The following is a 16,463-nucleotide window of genomic DNA, read 5'->3' on the forward strand; positions in this document are numbered from 1 at the left end:
TATTGACCCTCCCTAATCGGCAACGACAATAAACCAAACACATTTTCACTCCTCTAACCACACACGGAAACACAAGAACGTTTTACAAAGCAGTAGTGGTGGGCAATAATCTCTTTAGAACTTTAATGAATGTAAATGTGATTCAGATTTGCTAGCTTCCTTTAATTTAAATTACTGAAAATAATAAATACATCATGAGAATATACTACAGGGAACTAAAGAGAAACATCAATTTCATTTAAAAATACAGCCAGCCAGTGCAGTAGCTCACGCCTGTAGAATCCCAGCACTTTGGGAGGCCAAACTGGCAGATCACTTGAGCTCCTTTAGGAGTTCGAGACCAGCCTGGGCAACATGACAAAACCCTGTCTCTACCAAAAGTACAAAAAAAATTATCCAGGCATGCTGACACACGTCTATGGTCCCGGCTACTCAGAAGCCTGAAGTGAGAGGATTGCATGAGCTGAGATCATGCCAATGGACTCCAGCCAAGTGACAGAGTGAAACTCAGTCTAAAAAACAGCTACAACTATCATTCTCAAAAATAAATGTAAGTGAAGCTATCACTCATTCACAAGGAAATGTGTCACTCATGTCACAAGGAAAATAAGTATTTGTTTCCAATGATAAAATTTAAGCTTTCCTGAGGACTTTGAAAAACTTGTTCCTTCTACTGTAAGCTTGACAGCTTCTCAATACTTAAAGACGTTGTAAAATAAGATTGGTGGTTAAATTTAAAAAGTGATTTTTGATACAATAAAACATAAACCAGTATTTTCCAAATAACTAACGCATATTATAAATGCAAGTATGTGGGGAAATAACCATTTATTGTGCAAGAATCATGGGTGAGTACCGAGAATACATTTGTGAATATGTAAAATGCCACTGTAACCAATTTAAGAAACTAGCACTTGTGAAGTTTTGATTTAGTATTAAAGAATACCCACAACTGTTTTAAAGCTTTAAAAATGCACCTTTTACCAACTACATATTTGAGTAAGCCTAGGTCATCTTATTGCTTCTTTAAAGCAAATTGCAAAGAAAGCGCTAGAGAATCCAGCTGTCTCCTATTAAGCTCAACACTACAGATTTTCAATAATACAAATACACGACACACATTTTACCATAAAAAAGTTATCTTTTCCTTTAAAAATTTATGTTAACAATATTGTTCTCAAGGAGTATTTTCTATTGTCACAATCTGAGTCATGGGTTACTACTGACATCTAGTTGGTAGAGGCCATCAATGCTGCTAAACTTTCTGCAATGCACAGGACAGTCCTCATGACAAAGCATTATCTAGCTCACAATATCAATAGTGTTAAGGCTGTGAAATCTAAACTAAAAATAGATTTTGAAAAAAATATCAATTTTATATTTCTATCACAGTAAGTATCAATATAATCAATATAAAATCATACTCATTGAGATACTCTATCATTTAAGAATTTAAAAAGTCTCAAGGACCAAAGAAAACACAAATAATTTGCTTAGATATTTTAGTAGGCACAATACAGCTTATGACGTCTAGAGCTGTGACCTAACACTGAGCTTGATATCATGCAAAGTAATTAGCCAGAATAACAAGACAGGTTTTAAAAAAGCTCACCTTTGCTTGATATGATAATATATCGCCAAGGTCACACTGTGGAAGGAAAAAAAATATTCACAACAATAAATGTTATCATTTGTTAGGCTTGAAGACATTTTTTAAAAGGGGGGCAGAGGAAACTCTCCTAGCAGCTCTGAAATTCAAATCTTGTATTTCAGAACAGTACCATAAGGGCACTTTCTTGTTTTTATTTCTAGGCTTTTAGCAAAAATATGAGAATCAAAATGCAAGGCAGTATGCTTTTAGAAGACATGTTTCTGTTGATGATTATAATATACAAGTAATAACATATTTCCCGGTTATATGCTCTTCTACCCACAAAACCTTTCATTCTATGCAATTTACTTTATGCATTTATTTATTTTTTGACCCAGAGTCTCACTCTGTTACCCAGACTGGAGTGTAGTGGCGCAATCTTGGCTTACTAAAACTTCCACCTCCCAGGTAAAAGCGATTCTCATGCCTCAGCCTCCCAAGTAGTTGGAACTACAGGTTTGTGCCACTACGCCCAGATAATTTTTCTATTTTTAGTAGGGACAGGGTCTTGCCATTGATGGCCAGGTTGGTCTCAAACTCCTGGCCTCAAGTGATTCACCTGCCTCGGAACTCCCAAAGTGCTAGGATTACAGGCATGAGCCACCGCACACAGCCTCATGCAGTTTACATCTACGCGTCCATATGTTTAAGCCATTTAGTAGCAGTGTTTTCTTTTTTAAGATGTTAGGCCCTGCATTTTAGTTTAGTTCACTATCTCCTACCACCCATTTTTAATTATTTCCCTAAAAATACATAATGAAAGTGCTTTATAACAAATAAAATTATTTGAAATCACTTTTGCATAATTATTAAAAAATATATTAGTAAACATAAGCACACAGGAAATCAATGACAGGTGCAGTGATCCTAAAATGAGACATGCTGACAAGGCAGTGTAACAGGACACAGTGTAATATGAATGGCAGGTACCTTCAATTATTTTAACTGAAATATTTATGAACAGATACACCTCTTCAGATATATGTAACTGTATTCCTAAGTTACTCACAGATGCTGCATATCACAAAACAAGAGGTTCTCTTACATATGTTATGTGCTTCCATTTACCCTCAGCATCTAGAATGAGGCTCAAAATAACTGAGGGAAGGCAAATTTCAATTTTAATAATAGGTCTATATAATATTAGCACTTTTTAAAAAGCCTGTAATGTTAGCATTTAAGATGGATACGTCTATAGTGCTTTAAGTAGTTTTCATCTCTAAAATAATTTTAAAATCACAGAATTTGAAGTTACATGCTGGAAAGGACCAATGACCTTACATGACATTTAATCCAGCACTCATTTTACAGATCAGGGAAACAAACCTTAAAACTGACTTGCCCAAGGTCCCACCAAATAGGAGGAGTTTCTCGTCCTAAACTCAAATTAAGCTGTGGCTCTCAAACTTTGCTGCACATTAAAATCAACTGAGGAGATTTACTGCGTCATTTTCAACATAAGACTTTTCAATTTAATTAATTAGCATTGGGTAGGACTTTGGGCATCAGGGTTGTTAAAAATTTATCTGGTGATTTCAAAGTGCAGCAAAGTTTGGAATGATTGAGTTGGAGTGAAAATCAGAATCTTTTTGTCTTCACACTTTATTTCATTAAGGTGATCTTCCATCTCTGATATCCTTTCTTCTGCTTGATCAATTCGGCTATTGATACATACACATGTTTCATGAAGTTCTCGTGCTGTGTTTTTCAGCTCCATCAGGTCATTCATGTTCTTCTCTAAACTCTTTATTCTAGTTAGCAGTTTCTGTATCCTTTTATCAAGCTGCTTAGCATCCTTGCATTGGGTTGGAACATGCTCCTTTAGCTTGGAGGAGCTAGTTATCACCCACCTTCTGAGGTCTACTTCTGTCAATTTGTCAAACTCATTCTCCATCCAGTTTTGTTCCCTTGCTGGTGAGGAGTTGTGATCCTTCGGAGGAGAAGAGGCATTCTGGTTTTGGACATTTTCAGCATTGTTGTGTGGTTTTTTGTCTCATCTTCATAGATTTATCTACCTTTGATCGCTGTTGTTGATGACCTTTTGATGTTGATGGGGTTTTTGCATTGTTGTCCTTTTTGTTGATGTTGATGCTACTGCTTTCTGTTTGCTAGTTTTCCTTCTAACATTCAGGGGCCTCTTCTGCAGGTCTGCTGGAGTTTGCTGGAGGTCCACTCCAGACTGTTTGCCTGGGTATCACCAGTGGAGGCTGCAGAACAGCAAAGATTGCTGCCTGTTCCTTCTTCTGGAAGCTTCGTTCCAGAGGGGCACCTGCCAAATGCCAGCTCTCCTGTATGAGGTGTCTGTCGACCCCTGCTGGGAGATGACTCCAAGTCAGCAGTCAGCTGCCATTTTTAATTAAAGTAAAAGTTACTGACAATTGAATTAGCTAAAAATGCTAGAGCATTTGAAATAAAATAGTTTGTAAGCTAGTTATGTTTATAGAATGAAAAGTAAAATTAAAGACAAAGACATTAATATGCTAAATTAGTACTTTCCAAACTGTGTTCTAAAAATCAACACTCATAATCCAAGGAGGTGATAATGATGTACACTGGACAAACCCAGTGGAGCTGGTGGTGGTGTTGGTTGTTGTTCCTTTTTAAAAAAACTTCATCTCAGGGTGCTCTCAAAGCACATCTTCGTGGCCCATGAAGTTCTCATGCACAGTGGGAGAAAATCAAATGCAGATACACTGTGGTGCCAGAAGAGAAAAAGCTGTTCCTTCTGTCAAGACTAATGTCCAAAGTAGTACACATTGATTTAGGCTGGCAATGCACTGAAAAATCAATAACGGTAACCTATCCTTCTCATTGTGTTCAACATTGTCTTAAGGCATAAAGGCATCAAATAAATAGCTACACTTTTTCTGGGATTGCTTATGTGCTGATTTTTCCTTCCACCATGATGTCTAAGATTAAAAGAGAAATTGATACTTAATATTTAGAATCTGGATATCAATATACAATTGACTCCAATTTCTTAAAATGACTGCTGAAGAGGACAATAAAATGGCTGAAATAATTTTTGAATAAAGGAGTCCGTCCCTTGGCATTAATGTTGTACTCACGATTTTAGTGTCATTGTAAGATGAGGTTGGCTGGCTGTGCTGTCATCAAGGAATATTGTCGAACATGAACTGTATTGTTGAGTAAAACGCTCAGTAGATACCTGAAAGGGAAGGGAAGTGTAAGTTAAACTTATCAAAGTATACTTTTTCATTGGTTAAAATGTCAAATTTTTCAAAGCACTAGGATATTTCTTACACTCCATGAACTGCCTGAGTGTGGTATCATATGCACTCTATAGAATACCCACTGGAGGCTCTTTACTGCCACAGATGATGTTTGAGATACGGGTTACAAAATGCTACCCTTAATATGGTATCTATCATCAAACCTAACAAGGATTTTATGAATTGCCTTTATAAATAATGAGAAAAGTTTAAAATAAGATTTCATTTTTTATAGTGACATAAAACAGCTGAGAATTTTTATTTCTGTTATTTATTTACTACAGTAAAATGTAATGTATTAAATAATATTGGTATAGGACCATTTTACTGCAATGAATACAAGACTAATGCATTTACTAAGTTACTAATCCTAAATGTATTATTTCAGGCAATATTGTGACAAAACAAGTGTTTCAGATTCAGAGGCTCTGTGTACCAGAGCTGCTAGGCCACCAACAAGTGAGGAAGCCATAGGTTTCTTTAGTCCTGTTTTCTTATGTGGAGGATAAAAAAAAATTTAACTTTCACTTCATGTTTAAATAAGACTGCCATGACATGACTCAAATGAGACCCTCAGAGAATATTTTCCATTCATTTCAAAACTTGATTAATTTTATTCTATAAATCATTTGACCTGCACCTAGGCATTTTCCTGCTGTACCCCTGTTCTCTGCCTGGAATAATGCTTTTCTCTTTCCTTGTTCCAGCAAGCTTGACTCCATATACCCTCTTGGATCTCTTTGCCAGTAGCCTCACCAAAACATGTTTTCTTGTACACTAACTGGTTACAAGATACTAATTCTAGCAGAGTATTGCCCTCATGAGAAAGTACGCCTCTCCATAAGAATAAAGGAGAGCCCTAACTGTTCCTACCTCCAGCTGCTCAGCATAAAGTGTTGAATAAATCAAAAAGTTCAAGTGTTTGACAAATTAATTCAGTTATAATTTGGAAGGTAAGTCTTACTACATTTAATTACAGCACAAACACTACTAACACTTTACTGTTTATAGGTATTATTTAAGGTAGTCACAAAATAGAAACAAATCTAACTTCAATCAGCATAAATCACAGCGTATGAAATTTTACAATCTTTAACAAGAAATGGAAGGGTTTACTTAGTAGTTTTAAGGTTTAATGACAAAAACTAGAAAATAATCATACCTCATATTTTAGTAAGTCAAAACCAAAGTCTGACCATCAAAGGTCCAGTACCTGTTGGATGCCAATGCCCAACCACTGACTTCTTCCACTGTACCTGCTGCCTCTCATTTTAACCCATTAAAAATACTAAAGCTGTTTTCCTTGTAGAGGTCTTTCACCTCCTTGCTTAGGTATATTCCTAAGCCGGTGCTGTTTTTGTTGTTGTTGTTGTTGTTGTTTGTTGTCTGCTTGTCTTTTTTGGCAGCTATTATAAAGGGGTGGAATTCTTGGTTTAATGCTCAGCTTCATCACTGTTGGGGTATAACAGAGCCACTGATTTGTGTACATTCACTTTATATTCTGAAACTTTTCTGAATTCATTTTTCAGTTATAGGAGTTTTTTGGAGGAGTCTTTAGGGTTTTCTAGGTATATGATCATATCATCGGCAAACAGTGACAGTCTGACTTCCTATTTACTGATCTGGATGGCCGTTATTTCTTTCTCTTGTGTGATTGCTCTGGCTAGGTCTTTCAGTACTATATTGAATAGGAGCAGTGACAGTGGGCATCCTTGTCTTGTTCCAGTTCTCAGGGGGAATGCTTTCAACATTTTGCCATTCAATATTATGTTGGCTGTGGATCTGTAATGGATGGCTTTTATTACATTGAGGTATGTCCCTTGTATGCTAATTTTGCTGAGGGTTTTAATCATAAAAGGATGCTGGATTTTGTCAAATGCTTTTTCTGCATCTATTGAAATGATCACGTGATTTTTGTTTTGAATTCTGTTTCTGTGGTGTATCACATTTATTGACTTGCATATGTTAAACCATCCCTGCATCCCTGGTATGAAACCCGCTTGATCATGGCGGATTATCTTTTTGATATGCCATTGGGAACTGCAAAACATTGCTGAATGAAATTATGGATGACACAAAAAAATGGAAAGACATCCATGCTCATGAATGGGTAGAATCAATATTGTGAAAATGATCATCTGCCAAAAGCAATCTACAAATTCAATGCAATTCGTATCAAAATACCATCATCATTTTTCACAGAACTAAAAAAAAAATTCTAAAATATGGTACCAAACAAGACCCCACATAGCCAAAACAAAACTAAGCAAAAACAACAAAACTAGAGCCATCACATTATCTAACTTCGAACTATAAGATAAGGCCATTGTCATCAAAACAGCATGGTACTGGTATAAAAATACACACACACACCAATGCAACAGAATAGAAAACCCAGAAATAAACTGAAATACCTACAGCCAACTTAACTTCAACAAAGCCAACTAAAACAAAGTGAAGAACGTAAACCCTATTCAACAAATGGTGCCAGCATAATTGGCAAAGCCATGTGCAGGAGAATAAAACCGGATCCTCAACTCTCACCTTATACAAAAATCAACTCAAGATGGATCAAGGACATAAATCTACAATGTGAAACCATAAAAATTGTAGAAGATAATATGAGAAAAACCTTCTAGACATTGGCTTAGGCAAAGACTTCATAACCAAGAACCCAAAAGCAAATGCAACAAAAACAAAGATAAACAGGTGAGACTTAACTAAAGAGCTTCTGCACAGGAAAAGGAACAATCAGCAGAGTAAACAGACAACCTGCAGAATGAAAGAGAAAATCTTCACAATCTATACATCTGACAAAGGACTAATATATAGAATCTACAAGGAACTCAAACAGATGGGCAACGGAGAAAACAAACAATCCCATCAAAAAGTGGGCTAAAGCGATAAATACACAATTCTCAAAAGAAGATATACCACTGGCCAAAAAACATATGAAAAAATGCTCAACATCACTAATGATCAGGAAAATGAAAATCAAAACCACAATGCCATACCACCTTACTCCTGCAAGAATGGCCATAATAAAAAAATCAAAAAATAATAGATGTTGGTATGTATGCACAGAAAAGAAAACACTTCCCTACAATGCTGGTAAAAATGGAAACTAGTACAACCACTATGGAAAGCAGTGTGGAGATTCCTTAAAACACTAAAAGTAGAACTACCATTCAATCCAGCAATCCCACTACTGGGTATCTACCCAGAGGAAAAGAAGTCATTATACAAAACAGATACTTGCACATGTATGTTTGCAGCAGCACAATTTGCAATTATAAAAATACGGAACCAGCCCAAATGCCCATCAATCAACAAGTGGATTAAGAAATACCACTCAGCCATAATAAGGAATAAATCAATGGCATTCCCAGCAACCTGGATGGAATCAGAGACTATTATTCTAAGTGAAGTAACTCAGGAATGGAAAATTAAAGATCATATGTTCTCATTCATATGTAGGAGCTAAGCTATGAGGATGCAAAGGCATAGAATGATACAATGGACTTTGGGGACACAGGGAAAAGGGTGCGGGGGGGTGAGGGATAAAAGACTACAAATTGGGTTCAGTGGATACTGCTCAAGTGACTGGTACACCGAAATCTCACAAATCACCACTAAAGAATTTACTCATGTAACCAAATACCACCTGTTTCCCCCAAAACCTATGGAAATAAAAGTATATAAATAAATAAACTATGGCATTCTTCCCAGCAAATATAAAATAAAATGAAAACTCAAGTTTAGGTTTTCCTCTCTCCTTTTTGGCAGGACAAAGTTTAGATATGTTTTTAAATAATAACTTCTTTCTTTTTCTGAGACAAGGTCTCCCTTTGTTGCCCAGGCTGGAGTGCAGTGGTGAAATTATAGTTAACTACAGCCTCAAACTCCTGATCTCAAGTGATCCTCTGCCTCAGCCTCCTGATTAGGTAAAACTAAAGGCACATGCCACCATGCCTGGCTAATTTGTTATTTAACCTTTTTGTAGAGATGAGCTCTTGCTATGTTGACCAGGCTAAAAATAAACAAATTTTAATTCACTTAAATATTTCTAACACTTTGGACATTCATGAAAACAGCTCCATCTATGTTGTGAGGTAATGGGATAATATGGCAGCGTAAGTTTGAATAAAAATATTAAACAACACCTTAGGAGAAAAGTATAATATGCTAATTATAGATACATCACTAAAGAATTGTCTGGGTTAATACCATTAATTATATTGAAATTAAACTTTGATTCACATGTAAATATAGGTCCTAAATTTGGATTAAATATGATAGATTGACCACAAATTTATTTCCTCTGCCTCTGGAAGTCTCGTTAGTCATACATAACATACTAGTTACAAACAGGATCAGGACAGAAGGTTGACAGAGATGATTTTTAATAAATGCGGGGACATAAAAAGTACATAAAGGAGTGGTACATAACACAGAAGCACAACTTTGGTCCCTACAGAAAGTGACTGGAAGAGAAGCAAGCCAGTTTGTCTTGCAGAACTAAAGGCAGGCTGTGAACTTAGAGGCAAATGGAACTTTGGAAGGTAGGGTAAAATGTAAAACAAAAGCCAGCAAGATCAGAAAATCTGTGGTTAGAGCCCCAAGTCCACCTGTCTTCCCATCTGATAAGAAACTTAGATGTGTGTTCTCTGGATATACCAAACCTGAGAATTTCTAGGTTCAGAAATACCATGGCTTAAACCTGAGATATAAAGAAAACGGTACACCAAAAATAGAACTCCAACTTGCTTCCCTAACTCTGCTTTTGGAAAGCAAGTAGACATTCTTTTACTTCCCAGGCAGAAAACTGGGAGATCCTTTCTCAGAAGAAACTGAACTGGATCAAGTAAAGATCCCCAGATAATACACTGAAGTCCCACAAATGAAAAGTTAGTTTGGCTTCCAAAACCTCACACTGAGTGCCACCAGTTAACAGAAGTCCTGCTTTCAAATAAAACCAGGGAACACCACACATTGGAAGGAAGCCTCCAACAAGAGAGATCAAAACAACAGAAAAAAGGAATTCATGGACCAGTCAAAATCAGGAACAAAACTTAAAAAAAAAAAAAAAATCTAAAACCACTGTGAGAAAAAGATAAAAAATTCAATAGAAATATTACAGTAAAAAGTCACAGAAGCTGAAAAAAATCAAAGTGGAAAAGTTAAAAACCAATGCAGGTATACTGTTCTAAGCAACCTAGCATCTGAATAACAAGACTGTCAGAAAAAAAGGAACAGAGAAAATACAAAAATTCTCAAGAAGAGAGTCCTCTTGAGACTCTCTTCTTAGTAGCCTCAATAAAATGAAAAGATTCCTACCAAGCTGTTATGAAATTTCAGATCTCAGTGAGAGAGACGCTTCTAAAAAGCTTCCACAGATACATAAAATCTGGTTATAAATAATGTATCTCACAATGGCAATAGAGTCAAGAACAACACTGTAATGACAGCACAATTGCAAAATATCTTCAGAACCATAAAGTTTAGATTTAACCTAGAAGTTTACTCTATATCAAAAAGGAGGGGTTTTAAGATTGGCCAGATCCCTAAACATCTCTGCCCAGGAAAATGTGCTCAAGTACAGCTAGAAAGGATAACAGGACAGCAGGAAACAGAATCTAGGACTCAGGTGATCCCACATAAGATGGCAGCTATGTGAGATCCCAAAAGACTTTAAAGAGCTAGCACAGAAAAGCAGACATTGAGCACATCTAGGGAAAGCCATTGTATATTGAACTAGGATGACAAAATGCCAAAGAAAGTTGACCCCATCCTCGGCAAAAAAAAAAAAAAAAAATTAAAAAAAAAAAAAAAAGGAACAGATGTGTTTTAGCAGATGGAAAGTATCTTCAAAAGGCATGGGATAAATGCTACAACACTTGGGGGAAAAACAGCTGTCAGAAAACAGGCAAACTAATATAGTCAGAAAATTAGCTTCATGCTAAAAAAAAAAATGGATGTGAAAGCAAACAGACCAACCAGGGGCTACTTATTGCATTTGGCTGGGTAAAGTAACATAGACTAGGGAAAAATAGATGATCCAGAAAAAGTGCAGAAATGCTCAGATTTCAGAACTGTTTCAGAGAAAGAATGAAGGACATATAATGCAGAGGCACAGTGAAAACACCATATGACTTAGCAGTGAATAATATTTGTATAGTCATAATCATGTAAATATTACTGATATAATTTAAAAGTGTGCTACAGTTGGAAGAAACAGAGGGAGAAAAATAAGGTCATGGTGTAGTGAGGAAGGTATGCTTTCACCTGCTACAACAAAGTCAATAGACAGTGCTGATAGCTATTCTATTTTTGTTATTTGTTATTCTGTATTTGTTATTTTGTTACGTTATTTATTAGCTATTCTATTTTGTTATTTGATTAAAAATATGATTAAATATTTAAGGCAGATCTTTATACCACAACTAGACTATTGAAATTTAACTTAAACGTCAGAAATTCTTAAAAGGTGGACACACTAAGCTGAAGAATTCTCTGGATATTTTTGATACTTAGGAAAATACAAAAAGAGGTCCATGCTATCACCACTGGGGTCCCCATTATAATTCAAGAGAGACATTTTTATATCAAACTATCAATTTCTTAACTTTTTGACTGTTTACGTACATGCTTTGTATAGTTGCTTTTTCTTTTTTCTTGTACTAAGAATGAAAAAAAAAAGGTCACTTCTGACACAAATACCGTAAAATAAGAGTAGTAGTTAATGTCTTACTAATTACTCCTAAATGAGGAAAAATTCCATTTTAAAAAATTACTTTCAAAAATTTATATTTAAATTATCTGGTATGAGAAATCTCATAAAGTAAAATATAATAACTTAGTTTTACTTTTTGACCTAGTTCACTTTTTGTTTCCATTACATACAAACGAAGGAACCCTTATATACAAAAGAAAAGAACAAAAAAAAAATGAGGCCAGATTAAGAAGTTAGTTAATAAAAAAGTTTAACTGTTGCATATATGAGCCATAAGTATTTTCTCATTCTGCATTTACACAAAGCTTACTTTATTTACCAGAATCTAAGAGTTAACATCTCTAAGAACTACTTTCTGGCCAGGCACCTATCTCCAGATGCAGCAGAATCCCTGTAAGCATCTTGAACCACACTTAATGGTCATCTACTAATATGTCACTAAAAACAAAACAACTGGAAAGTAACCTGTCTTAAATTTAAATTTTAAAATGACTATACAAACCTGATTGGACATGGTGTCTGCACCACAAAAAATCATTTTTTCTAAAAAAGAAAAAAAAAAAAAAAGGCCAGCATAATAAAAGCTCCAAGAGGACTTGGGCCATGCTTTGTTTCCTACATTGCCTCCACCTTTGATGGTGGAAGGGCCTTGCAGGCAAAAATTCCTACCACTGAAGAGTGAGGGACATGGAATACCTTTTGTTTTACCTCTTCCATGCTCTCCATGTGGGAGAAGCCTACAGCTCTGGAAGGAACTGGGAAAAACAACTCTGATATGGTTTGGATATTTTTCCCCCTCCAAATCTCATGTTAAAATGTGACCCTTAATGTTGGAGACAGGGCCTAGTGGGAGGTGTTTGGGTAATGGCAGTGGATTCCTTACGAATGGCTTGGTGCCATCCCCATGGTAATAAGCAAATTCTCATTCTGGTAGTTTAAGAGTATGGTACCTTCCCTCTACCTGCCTCTCCCTCCCTTTCTCACCATGTGGAACCACCTGCTTCCCCTTCGCCTTCTATCATGATTGTAAGCTTGCTGAGGCTCTCACCAGAAGCAGATGTTGAAGCCAAGCTTGTACAGCCTGAAGATCTGAGCCAATTAAACCTCATTTGTTATAAATTACCCAGCCTTATGTACCTCTTTTATAATAATGCAAAAATGAAGACATATTCTAACCAGAAATAACGGACTCAAGACAGGCAAAGTTTACTCAAATTACAAAAAGAAAGGTTACAAACTCCCATATTTTACTGTGCTACATTACTTCTCATATTATTATAGATCCTCACTTGTATTCTTGCTGCTTAAATCAACTGGAAAACTTGGCTGTGTATGGCTTTTTGGCAAACAAACGAGGATTTGTTAAGGAATTAAGGAAATGAGCAGAAGTAGGGCATGTTTAAATTTACATTACATCAGATGAAAAGCTTAATAACTTAAAAGTTTCAAGAAGCATAAACTTGGATGTGATAAACGCATGTGATCAGGGGACTGTGCAAGAGGAGGCCAAAATCACAGATTTAATCTCTGGTGATGAACAACTATGGTTTTTTTATTTGTTTAAATGGAAACCAAGCTGAAGCCTGAGTTCCATCTTTAAAGTGTACTCTTTGGAGCAAGGGAAAAGGTGTAAAAAATTATAAATAAAGATAAATCTATGACTCCTCCACATGACAAATTGTGTTGATAAAAAGATGGCAAAATGTATAAACAAAAAGTTTATATGATTTCACTAACACAGTAATAACTAAAAAAAGCATATCACATATTAAAATAAGACAAGTGAATATGTGGAAAGTTGAAAAAATTAAACCAATGTGAGTTTCTAAATACTTTCTATAATACATCTGATCAAACGACAAGAGTTTTGACTCTTTTTCTTGGCAGAAAAAACAATGTTGTCTCACCATCTGTTTGAGATTTTCTCAGGAATATTGTGCTTGCCTTTGGATGGTCAGAAGAGTTGGACTCCAAAGGTATATCTATAGAGGGAGAGAAGAAAAGAAGATGTGATCATTATAAAAATTTATCAACTCATTTATTTGACTGCCACATTTAAGCTATTTCACTACCTCTACTAACGAATGTATAGACATAAGATGAAGCCAGGCAAGATGGCACATGCCTGTAGTCCCAGCTACTCAGAAGGCTGAGATGAGAAAATCCCTTGAGCCCAGGTCAGGAATTTGAGGCCAGCATGAGTGACATAGTGAGACCTTCCTTTATTTAAAAAAATGTAAATTTGCCTTTAAATTGTGTAAAATCAACTGCATACAATAAAACAAGATGGTAGTATGTTTTAAAAGACAGGTCTATTTTATAGGCAAAATATAAGATGTATTCTGGAGTTTTTTTTCATTTTAAAAAAGTAAATTCAGCATATCTGTCTCTTCCATGTCATTCTGAGGACATAGAACCTTAGTTCTGTTGAGTAGCTGTCTTCCATAGTCACGTGAGATCTCTAAGTCTTCATTTCTTCATTAGCAAAACATAGAGAGAATGTATATAGGCCTTATTTGTATTGCAAAGGGCCAAATGAGACATACATAAATTGTGCTGTAATCCTAAAGAATCACAATAAAGAGCCTTTTCTGGGCTCTCATCCAACACTTCTCATCTATTAACTGGTGTGTAAAATCACTCAGAGCCTTTCCTTATACCACCAAGTGGAGTATGTTTACACAAGTAAACATACTTTGTGTATAAAGGTGTAATTAATTAATTCACATATTTGTTTATTCTAAATTCTTAAATATCTTGAAAAATGAGTATAGTACTCCAAGTTATACAAAGTCACACTCACCATGAGTCTTAATTATTCTACCTCTGAAAAAAAATAAGAGCCCAACCAAAGTTTTTTTTTTTTTTTTTTTTTCCACTTTAAGTTCTGGGATACATGTGCAGAACATGCAGGTTTGTTACATAAGTATACATGTTCCATGGTGGTTTGCTGCACCCATCAACCCATTGAGGTTTTAAGCCTCACATGGATGAGGTATTGTCCTAATGATTTCCCTCCCTTTGTCCCCCACCCCCCGACGGGCCCCAGTGTGTGATGTTCCTTTCCCTGTGTCCATGTGTTCTCATTGTGCTTTTTGCTTAGGATTGTCTTGGCTATACGAAGCCGAATCAAAGTTTAAATAGAAGAGCTATAAGACAGTAATAAATCTCTGGCATTTAAATGAAACCAAAGAGCCAATGGATTTAATATCTTTATGATACAATGTTTTCTATTTGGAAAAATTTACTTTTTATTCAAGAACCATATTGTTACCCAGAATTCTTTTTACTTAGATTCATCTCTTTGCAAAACTTTAGAGACAAACCAACTGTTTTCTCTTTTCTACCCCCTCCCATCCCTCTGCCTCTCCCAGCAGTGTAGAGACTGAAAAACTCCAACTTTCTTATCTTTGAACAAGATGCTATTGTCAAGAGGGGGAAAGACAAAGAGGGAGCCATCGCAACAAACACTCTTACACAGGCAAGGTCTGACATTTTAACCTTCAATCTTTATATTACATATTCAAAGTCTACATTTACGTTTTATGTCTTTTGAGAGTTTTGACCACAAACCAACTCCACCTTTTTGTTGTTGTTGTTGTTGTATGTTTTATTTTATTTATTATATTATACTTTAAGTTCTAGGGTACATGTGCATAACGTGCAGGTTTGTTACATATGTATACTTGTGCCATGTTGGTGTGCCACACCCATCAACTCGTCAGTACCCATCAACTCGTCATTTACATCAGGTATAACTCCCAATGCAATCCCTCCCCCCTCCCCCCTCCCCATGATAGGCCCCGGTGTGTGATGTTCCCCTTCCCGAGTCCAAGTGATCTCATTGTTCAGTTCCTGGGATTGTAAACTAGTTCAACCATTATGGAAAACAGTATGGCGATTCCTCAAGGATCTAGAACTAGATGTACCATATGACCCAGCCATCCCATTACTGGGTATATACCCAAAGGATTATAAATCATGCTGCTATAAAGACACATGCACACGTATGTTTATTGTGGCACTATTCACAATAGCAAAGACTTGGAATCAACCCAAATGTCCATCAGTGACAGACTGGATTAAGAAAATGTGGCACATATACACCATGGAATACTATGCAGCCATAAAAAAGGATGAGTTTGTGTCCTTTGTAGGGACATGGATGCAGCTGGAAACCACCTCTCTTTTAGAACAAGGAGGTAAATAATGTCTGTTAAGTCGCCAGAATAAATCTGGAGACACATTTTGTGTTAAAGTAAGAATTTTAAAGTAATCAGAGCCTCATAGGTAAACTCCTTTGGGGGAACTCCCTCACACCCATTTTTCTGTAGCCCTGGCCATGACATTTCACACCTTTCCCAATTATTTTAAGCACCCTCCATTTTCTTTCCTTCTATATTCAAATTAGTTAGAAGAAAGCAAGCAGCTTCTATCAAGGTGACTTAAAGCAACCCATATAAGTCTCTCCTATGGCAACCTGCATTCTGATTTTAAATAAGAAATCCCCAAATATTTCAATATAAATTGTCCTGAGATTTAGCTACTTTAACAAAGGAAATAATTAGGCACTTACCTGGTTCCTTCACTTAGGTACCATCTGGATAGGTACAAAGATAATGGGATGGGTACTGGAAAGTTGGGATATTTGAGTTTTTATTGAGGAAAGGAAGAGAATATTCCAATGAAGCTTCAACAAAGTCCCACAGGTACTAAATAAAGCTACAGACAAGAACAGCCATAAATAAATGGTCCCATGCCAGCCTGGGAGAATGAGATGAGGGAGAAAGAACTGGGAGTTTGGGAGGGAAGGAGAAAAGAAACTGGATTCTGTGGGAAAGACCAA

At 36.1% G+C, this 16,463-nt stretch overlaps 2 protein-coding genes across 21 annotated transcripts in view; one reads left to right on the plus strand and one right to left on the minus strand.

Moving 5' to 3' along the window:
- The window catches only part of LOC102134652 (cyclin-Y-like protein 2), a 64,164-nt gene that overhangs the window by 26,138 nt on the left and 21,563 nt on the right, over positions 1–16,463 (minus strand). For 5 of the 7 annotated variants that reach the window (XM_074001471.1, XM_074001470.1, XM_074001468.1 and 2 more), the window contains 3 exons: positions 13,525–13,599; positions 4,720–4,820; positions 1,613–1,648 (listed from right to left, as the gene is read on the minus strand). In XM_074001471.1, coding sequence (XP_073857572.1) covers positions 1,613–1,648; positions 4,720–4,820; positions 13,525–13,527 — 140 coding nt within the window. In that variant the 5' untranslated portion in view covers positions 13,528–13,599. Of the gene's footprint in view, positions 1–1,612; positions 1,649–4,719; positions 4,821–11,529; positions 11,565–13,524; positions 13,600–16,463 lie in introns of all 7 variants that reach the window. The other 2 variants (XM_074001473.1, XM_045399820.3) reach the window with 1 other exon arrangement.
- The window catches only part of LOC107130780 (uncharacterized), a 428,352-nt gene that overhangs the window by 21,145 nt on the left and 390,744 nt on the right, over positions 1–16,463 (plus strand). The gene's annotated exons all lie outside the window — the stretch shown is intronic.

Source organism: Macaca fascicularis, chromosome 9 (assembly GCF_037993035.2).
Source record: "Macaca fascicularis isolate 582-1 chromosome 9, T2T-MFA8v1.1".
Lineage (NCBI taxonomy): Eukaryota > Metazoa > Chordata > Mammalia > Primates > Cercopithecidae > Macaca > Macaca fascicularis.